This window comes from Mastomys coucha, unplaced genomic scaffold (assembly GCF_008632895.1).
Source record: "Mastomys coucha isolate ucsf_1 unplaced genomic scaffold, UCSF_Mcou_1 pScaffold20, whole genome shotgun sequence".
Classification (NCBI taxonomy): Eukaryota; Metazoa; Chordata; class Mammalia; order Rodentia; family Muridae; genus Mastomys; species Mastomys coucha.
Window position 1 is genome coordinate 29,864,512 of NW_022196903.1, and position 9,621 is coordinate 29,874,132.

Sequence of the window (9,621 nt, forward strand, 5' to 3'; positions counted from 1 at the left end):
AGAAAGAAAGAAAGAAAGAAAGAAAGAAAGAAAGAAAGAAAGAAAGAAAGAAAGAAAAGAAGAGCAGTCCAAACCCAGGCAGGCAGGGAGGAGTGGCTCCAGTCTGTCAAATGTGGGAAAGAAACTGTCAGACTAATGGTCAGTGTCCAGTGAAAGGCCAAGTCAGTAAACAGTGAGATGAAGAAAACTAAGGGACTTCTAACCACAAGATACCTCAAAAGAATTTCTTTGTAAGCAAATTAATTATAAAAGAAATGTCAAGGGCTGGCAAGATGGCTCAGCGGGTAAGAGCACTGACTGCTCTTCTGAAGGTCCTGAGTTCGGATCCCAGCAACCACATGGTGGCTTGCAACCATCTGTGATGAGATCTGATGCCCTTTTCTGGTGTGTCTGAAGACAGCTACAGTGTATTTTGCCGGAGCAGAGGTCCTGAGTTCAATTCCCAGCAGCCACATGATGGCTCACGACCATCGGTACAGCTACAGTGTACTCATACACATAAAATAAATAAATAAATCTTAAAAAAAAAAAAAGTACTGGCTGTTCTCCTAGAAAATCTGGGTTCAAGTTCTAGCACCCATATATGATCACATATAATTCCAGGACCACCACCTGGCCTCTGTGGTACCAGGCATTCATATGATACACAGACATAAAACAAAAACAAAAACAAAATAAGGAAGAAATATTAAGAAAGAAAGAATATGATAAGCAAAAATACAAGTAAATACTGTGTTTATAAATTATACTTGATCGTTAAGGTAAAGGTTGTGTAACACTGATTTTTTTTTTTTTTTTTTTTTTTTTTTTTTTTTTTTTTTTTTTTTTTTTTTTTTTTTTTTTTTTGGTTTTTCGAGACAGGGTTTCTCTGTGTAGCCCTGGCTGTCCTGGAACTCACTCTGTAGACCAAGCTGGCCTCGAACTCAGAAATCCTCCTCCCTCTGCCTCCCAAGTGCTAGGATTAAAGGCATGTGCCACCACCACCCAGCAACACTGATGTTTTTAAAGGAAACATTTAGGGCACTTATAAATGTGAGACAATAAAGAGATACAGAGGGGAGGAAGGTTTCTGAGTCTCCCTCGAACTAGGTAAGACAACACTGGACCAATGCTACATTATGATATCTTGCATATGCAGTCCATACAAACCTTTCAAAAGCTATTCAGAGAGGTCCATTCAGGAGCACTGCAGATAATTTTGTATGGGGGCCAGCCTGTAATCCCAGCACACAAAAGGGTCTAGTAGGGAGACTGAGTTCGAGATCAGCCTGAGATACATAGCAAGACTGTCAAAGAAAAAAGAAAGAGACTGAGCGAGGGAGAAGAAAGAAGGAGCCTGATGACCTAGGTTCCACCCCTTAACCCCATGTGACAGAAAGTAAGAACTGACTCCCACAGCTTTCCTCCAACTCACAGCACACGCACACGCACACGTGCGCACACACACACACACCACTAATAAAGGTAATTTAAAATCTTGAAAAGTAACCTATAAAAGAAGCAGCAGCCCCCAATCAAAGAAGAGGCAATGATAAAGATGGTAGAAACTAATGTGACAGGGAAAAAAATCTTTCACAATAAATTGACAAGCCTCTAACAAGAATGTCAAAGAAATGACAGATGATGTATATGAGGAAGGAAATGGGATGCCACTAAAGATCTTACAGATCTTGTAAAAGGGGAGTGAAACAGAAACTCTACAGATCAGGCTAGGCAGGCAGCTCCGTTGTGAGCACGAGGGCCTGTACTTCATGCCCACACTCATGTTTCTAAAGGGGAGAGGGGTACATGTAATCCCAGCACCCAGGGGGCAAAGACAGGTATATCCCTAGGGCTCACTGACCAAACCAATTTACCCACCATGGCAGGCTCCAGGTCAGACATCCTGTCGAAAATGGGGAGGGGGAATAGAATATGAGGCATGACACTTGAAGTTGTCCTATGGTGTATACATGCATGTGCACCCACATCCACACACGTGCTCAAGAACACACACAGAAAGAAAATCACAGAAAGTGCAAATACGATGTTACAGAAGATCATTTCCTCAGAGTGTGCATATACACACACAATTACACCTGTGGAATAGAATGTATTCCACAGCTTGGCTTTTATTTCAGAGATTTTTTTTTGTTTTTTGTTTTCCTCATGCATGAGTACTGCATGTACATCATTCCCACCCTTCCCTAGTCCAACTCCTCTCATGTCCCACCTAACTCCCTCTGAAACTCATGACCTCCTTTTGTTATTGTTACATGTTTGTGTTTATGTTCATAAAATCTGAATTTATAATTTTAATCAGCCCCAAAGGAATCTCATAGGCCATATGGTTTAACAGCAAAATTTCATCATTTAAAGTAGTGGTTCCCACTCTATGCTGAGACCCTTAAATAGAGTTCTTCATGTTGTGGTAACCCCCAATCATAAAATTATTTCGTTGCTACTTCATAACAGTAATTTTGCTACTGTTATGAATTGTAAATATCTGATATGCAGGATATCTGATATGTGACACCAAAGAGTTGTAGCCCACAGGTTAAAAACTACAGATTTTAAAATTATTAACACCAGTGCTACACAGTGTCTTCTAGAAAATAATTCATAGTTCATTTTATAAAGCTACTATTGGCATGATACCAAAATCAGCCAAAGAGAGAACCAAAATAAAAATTTAATCCTATTAGCAAATAGAATTCAGTACTAAATTTTAAAAGAATTATGATTCATCTCTTGGTAATGGGTCTTATTTCAGCAATTCAAGAATGGTTCAGTGCTCTTAACAAGCAATGTAACTGGGGGCTGGTGAGATGGCTCAATGGATAAGAGCACTGATTGCTCTTCCAAAGGTCCTGAGTTCAAATCCCAGCAACCACATGGTGGCTCACAACCACCCGTAATGAGATCTGTCGCCCTCTTCTGGTGTATCTGAAGTCAGCTATAGTGCACTTATATATAATAATAAGTAAATCTTAAAAAAAAAAAAAAAAACGAGCAATGTAACCCACAATTTTGCAAGAAGAAAATTCACATTATGATATTAATTGGCACAAATATTGACAAGATTAAATATTTGTGATTTTAAAAGAACTATCAGAAGAGAAGGAATGGAGGGCCTCATGCAGCTTGATAGGGTCTCCCCTGACCACTCACACACGCTCACTCACCACTGTGCCAGAGCTTGCCACAGCAACTAGACAAGAAAAAGGAAGAACATAGTACCTGTTTGTGAAAGTGGTGTTCTCTACGTAGAATAGCTCAAGGATCTTGTTTTTAACTTCTTAACAAACAAGTCCTTCTAGGTCTCAATAAGACAATATAAACATATTTCTATCTATAAAAAAAAAGAACATGACTTCTAAAACTACATATATAAAACCACTTTGAACTTCTCAAAAAATAAAGTACATATCTGAAACTCTACAAAATATATACAGAGCTTGGAGCTGAGAATAACAAAAATTGTGAAAACCAATGTGTAAATGAATGGGAAAGATAAACGTGCTTATGGATTGGAAAACTCAAGATATTTGCTCTTTCCAGCTTGATATATGGTTCAACACAAATTCTTATCAAAATCTCAATAGAATTGTTATAGACCTGATTAAAGCTAATATACATTTTTATTTTTAAAAAAGTGCTAAAACATCAAAAAATTTTAGCAAAGGGGATTGGCCTACTGATTTCAAGAACATTTATATAGCTATAGCAATGTACTATAGTATTGGAGAATGAGAAGACACATCTGTGGAACTGAGTAGACTCACAGATATGCTTTTTAAAGAACAAAAATGCTTAAATCCATCCCTTATACATAGATTAATTCAAAATGGAGCATGGTCTTCAATACACAACACTACAAAATGTTTACATAGAAAATCCTCAGATTTAAGGCTAATATTTCTTAGACTTAATACCAAAAATATGATTTATAAAAAGGGAAATATGGTAAGTGAGACTTAAAATGTTTGCTTTGTCAATGCCTTGTGTAAAAAGAAGCCAGGCATGGTAATTCATGCTTGTAATCCCAACACTTGGGAGACTAATACAGGAAGATTGTTGTGAGTAAAGGATTAGCTTGGGCTACCAACTGAATACCATTCCATCCAGGGTTAAATAATTATTCTGTCTCCAAAACATAAGACAATACAAAAACATATTTAAAATACTATGAAAGGGGCTGGAGAGATGACTCAGTGGTTAAAAGCACTGGCTGCTCTTCCAGAGGACCAGGTTCAATTCCTAGCAATCACATGGCAGCTCACAACCATCTTTAATTAAAGTTCCAAAGGATTGGATCCTCTTTCCTAGCCTCTGAGGCACCAGACATACAAGTGTGCATAAACATGTGCATGCAAAACACCCATACACATAATTTTTTAATTTAAGTATTATAAAATAGAAAAATATTTACAAACCACATCAACAAAATACTGTTATCTTGATTAAATAACCCTCAATGGCTAAAGAGATGGTTCATCAATAAAGTGCTCACAGTAAAGTGCAAGTATAAAAACCTGAGTAAAAATCTGTTGACATGTGTGTAATACTAGTGTTGGAAAGAAAAGACAGAAGAATCTCTGTGGCTTGCTGTATAATTAAATTACTCTAATAGAATAAATACAGTACATTTTTATAGCAAAGTAAAAACCTAGAGACCTTCTAAGTCAATGGTTCTCAACCTTCCTAATGCTGCGACCCTTTAATATGGTTCCTCATGTTATGGTGGCCCCCAATCATAAAATTATTTTTGTTGCTACATTATTATTTTAATTTTTCTACTGTTGTGAATCATCTAATATGTGAGCCCTGTGAGTCATTCAACCCCCGGGGGGTGGGGGGAGGCAGGGGTTGTAACCCACAGGTTGAAAACCACTGCTTTAATTCTATGTCAATTATATGTATAAGAAAGTAAGTCCTAGAGTGATTCCAAGTTCAGAGACTCTGCCTTAAAAAACAAAGAATGTGGAGAGCAACTAAGGGTGATACCGAATGTCAGCCTCTGGCCCCAAGATGTGTCTGTCCGTACACAAATGTATGAACACTCCATCCTGAGATGGCTTGAATATATTTGGCCAAAGAGCGGCACTATTAGGAGGTATGGACTTGTTGGAGTGGGTGTGGCCTTTTTGGAGGAAGTGTGTCACTGTGGGCATAGGCTTTTAGACCCTCATCCTAGCTGCCTGGAAGCCAGTCTTCTCCTAGGCCTTCAGATGAAGATGTAGAGCTCTCAGCTACTCCTGCATCATGCCTGCCTGAACACTGCCATGCTCCTGCCTTGATGATAATGGACTGAACCTCTGAACCTGTAAGCCAGCCCCAATTAAATGTTGTCCTTATAAGAGTTCCTTTGGTCATGGTATCTGTTCACAGCAGTAAAACCCTAACTAAGACACATGCATACACATGCACATACATGCACATGTATACACACTGGGGAGGAAGGGGAGAACCCTCAAATTCAACAATCAAAAAACAAAAAAACAAAAACATTTCAGGGCTACTGAGATGGCTCAGTGCTTAACAGCATGGACTGCTCTTGCAAAGGACCTGCTTGTTCCCAGCACTCACATTGGACAGTTTACAGCCACCTGGAATCCCAGTCTCAGGGAATCTACCACTCTCTTCCGGCCTCCAAAGACACCTATACTCACAAGCATATAACCCTACACAAATACACAGGCATACATATAAGTTAAAATAAATTTCCAGGAAAAAAGAAAAGAAAAAAAACATGTCATAAGAAAACAAGCAGAAGACAAAAATAGAGATCTAACTAAACAATATATAATGGCACATAACCACACGTATTAGCACGATGCAAGTTGAATTCACAATAAGCTGCATAGCTGCATAGCTATCAGAATAGCTAACAGGAACATGCGACAACAAGAACATCAATATGCCTGGGAAGATGCAGACATTGTGTTTTTAAATATTGCTGATGGGAACATAACATGGGGTAACCACTCTAAAAAACAGTTTGATAGTTTCTTAAGTACTGTCAGATGGCTAGGTGTGATAACACATCTGTAACCCTACTGTTTGTTAGAGGCAGAATTAGAAGGATTATGAATTTAAGGCCACCCCAGGCAACATAAGCAAGAGTCTCTTTCAAAAACAAAATGAAAAATAAATATATAACTGCCATTTAACCAGCAACTGCTTTCCTGGAATGTAATCCCAGTGAAATGAAAACAAGTTCACATGAAATCCTCCCTACAAATGATTATTCAACTTTATTTGAAATGCCCATAAGCTGGAAATAAATGATCCACAGGTCCTTCAGTAGATGAATCATTAAACTGTAGTATATCCACACCACTGACGACTACTACTACTACAGCTACTACTATTGCTGCTACTGCTGCTGCTGCTGCTGCTACTACTACTACAAAAGAAGGAAGGAAAGAAAGAGAAAGAAAGGAAAGAAGGAAAGGAAAAAAGAAAGAGAGGGAACAATGAATGCTGAAGAATTATATTGGTTGGGGAGAAAAATAAATTCCAAAAGTTTGCACACTGTGAATCCATTTACATAGCATTCTTGAAATAACAGAATGACAATTTGGATGAGAAGTTAATGTTTTCCAGGAGTTGAGGAGTCAAGAGAGAAGTGGGCACTACCCCAGCAACACAAGGACATGGTTGTGTGTGCCACCCGCACCAGTGACAGTGTTCAGTGTGCTGTTTCTCTGTGGCTTTACAAAATGTCACATCTAGAGGGAACCAGATGGAGGAAGACAGATGAAGCTCTATCTCTATTCTTCTAAGTGCACACAATGCTACAATTACTTCATAATTTAAATTTTTAATGAAACTATAGCTAAAATGCCCTGGCTAAATTGAATTCTAAAGAAAAATAGACTGCTAAGTAGCTACAATTAATGATTAAAAATCTCCCTCTCGAGAGAAACTTCTCTCTCTTGAGCTCATTGACCCCTTTACTACTTGTCATAAAAAACAAAAAAAGAAAACGAAATGAAAAATAATACAACTAGTTTAATGAGATAAACTAAATTTTTAAGGCAAAGCATAGACCAGATATAGGTACATCAGTGAGTCCTGAAGAAGGCATCCAGATTATCACATCCTCTGGGCATTTAGAACAGAACTGGAGTACAGCCAAACACTTAGAACCAGGGATGAAGACGCATCCCTCATCTTCATAAAGATGAGGATAAAGTCCTAATGGGCATTGAGCTTACCCGAGGGAATCTATACAGTCTGCATTATGATAGTATATACCTAGGACCACAAAGTAGGTACACACTGGGCAAAAACTCATACATTTCATTTCTTTTCTAGACTTATTCCAACTGCTTGTATAAATAGAAGAAGATACAGCACACCTTGGACACCAACCAGAAACCTCCCTTTTAAAACCCAAAGGAATCTTATGACACACACCTCCAAATGGCTCCAGTCTGTACCCCAGGGGTCATTTGAAAGCTTGTCACCTCTCTGCAATCTTCAGAAGAGGACAAAACATTTTGAATTCTGGACCAAAAAGGCTAAGGATGTGCAGCTCGCCACCAGCAAATGGAAGACTGTGCCCTCAAGTTCTAACATGGATGCAAATATCAGGGGTAACGGTCTTCTTCAGCCTAGAGAGCCCACCATGAGGAGTTCTGAGCAGAGAATTCCTTACCTAACCAAAAGCAGCAAGGAACCCAGTGAGACTGATGTCCCACTCACCTTCCAGCTCAAGTTCCACAGGAACCATTAGCTGGGCTGAAAGGTCCTCCAAGAACTCTGGCTGAGGAAGATGTGCAGCCCCCTCCCAAGCCTTCCCCTCCCCCTTCACATGCATGGGTGGCTATTGTACTACTGAGTTTTACTAATCCCAACTTCCTTAGAGGAAACATCTTTCAGAGATTTTAAAAATCCAGAGAAAATATAGAAAAGCTTAAAACACATATTTAATTTGTATCAACATGGGAAAGAGCTCGAAACTTTTGAAACGTTTGATTTCTTCCAAATTATGTCTGCATATAATGCCCAAAAATTCAGACTTCAAGAAAGGAAAGGCATGCACTATTAATGATTTTAGTCTATTAGTCACTTTGATGAGTAGGCAGCCAATATCATTTCCTGCATTTCTTTTATATAGTAGTTGTACTAGAAAGCACAGGAAAAATAAAATTATTTCTCACCCTAAAAGATCATCATATAATTGTTCCTGTGAATATACTTGCAAGCTGGGCATGATGGCATATACTAGCAATCCCAGAACTTGGGAGGAGGAGGCAGAAGGATCAGGGACTCGAAATTAGCTTAGGCAACATTTAAAAACAAGATAATAAGTCCTAATACTACCTGACTAGGAATGCATAGTACAACACTAATTTGTGTACCTCTGGGTGATAAAATAGCACATATTAAAAGACACTACTTGCACAGACCACAAAAGATGAAACCAAATGACATGGAAATACATTATGGTTCCAAAGTCATTTTACCACTCATAATTAAGCAATGTTAGAAGTCCTAATTCTTCCAGAGTCAGCGAAGACACACCTACAGCCATTTCTTCAAGGGGATACTCAGGAACAAGTCCTACACCTCATATTTGTCATAAGGTGGTGAGCACTTGGGCCCCGGGGGGTGCAAGCTACAATCCCATCTGCATAGGAGCCTGACTCAGGAAGATCACAAGTTCAACGCTTGCCTGGGCTACAGTGTGAGTTCAAGAGCTGCCTCAGCGACTTAATGGAATTTTGTCTCTAACCAAAAGGCTAAACAAAGAGGAGGGAAATTGAGCCTGTAGCTCAGTGAGAGAACTACATGCCTAGTGTGGGAAAGTCCTAGTTCACACTTCAGGATCACACAAATAAAACTACAGGGAGCTCGAGGAGGGGATCCTGCAGCATGTGCTAAGGAGTGAGTGTAGGCGCCGGTTCTCAAAGAGCTCTCTAGGTTTCTCACTAAAAATTCTCACATTGGTAACTAACACCATGGTAAAGTACAAGCTCTCAAAAGCCTCTTGTCCTTGCTCTCATAAATTGAGGAAAACCTAAACTTGGTGGAAATCTAAGTTGTTAAATGGACACTTGCTATATAAAACTTCAATTGTATAAAAGTTGGAGACTCCAAACTCTAGAGTTGAATATGTTTGTGAGTATAACCAACGTCACAAGCTAGTTTCCCAGAAGACTGAGTACAGAGATATATCTCATTACTTTACCTCTTTCCTTGCTCTTACATTACTCCCCCTGTACCAATTTTTTTCATAATATTTGTATTATTTAAGAATTTTACATCATGAACCCCGAACACACACTCTTCCCGGTACTCCCAGGTTTGCCCAGGCATCCTTGTGGCCTACCCCAGCACCACCACCCAAAAACAAGACAAAAAAAGAAAAACAAAAGCAAAAAAGCCTAACAAGTCCAATTTTTGTTGCCCATGTACTCACTGGAGCATGATCAAACTCCCAGTGGCCAGCCCTTTAAAGAAAATTGAGTCCTTCTCCACCCACACCCCTGCCAGAACCATCTATTGTGGAAAGCTACACTCCAGCATCCACATCACAATTTTTTATTTTTTTATTTTTTTATTTTTTGGTTTTTCGAGACAGGGTTTCTCTGTATAGCCCTGGCTGTCCTGGTCCTGGAGCAGACCAGG

At 39.1% G+C, this 9,621-nt stretch overlaps 1 protein-coding gene across 8 annotated transcripts in view; it reads left to right on the plus strand.

Moving 5' to 3' along the window:
• The window catches only part of Agbl3 (ATP/GTP binding protein like 3), a 98,935-nt gene that overhangs the window by 88,547 nt on the left and 767 nt on the right, over nt 1-9,621 (plus strand). For 7 of the 8 annotated variants that reach the window (XM_031381473.1, XM_031381480.1, XM_031381479.1 and 4 more), the window contains one exon: nt 7,303-7,583. In XM_031381473.1, coding sequence (XP_031237333.1) covers nt 7,303-7,583 — 281 coding nt within the window. Of the gene's footprint in view, nt 1-7,302; nt 9,081-9,621 lie in introns of those variants that run through there. The other variant, XM_031381477.1, reaches the window with a different exon arrangement.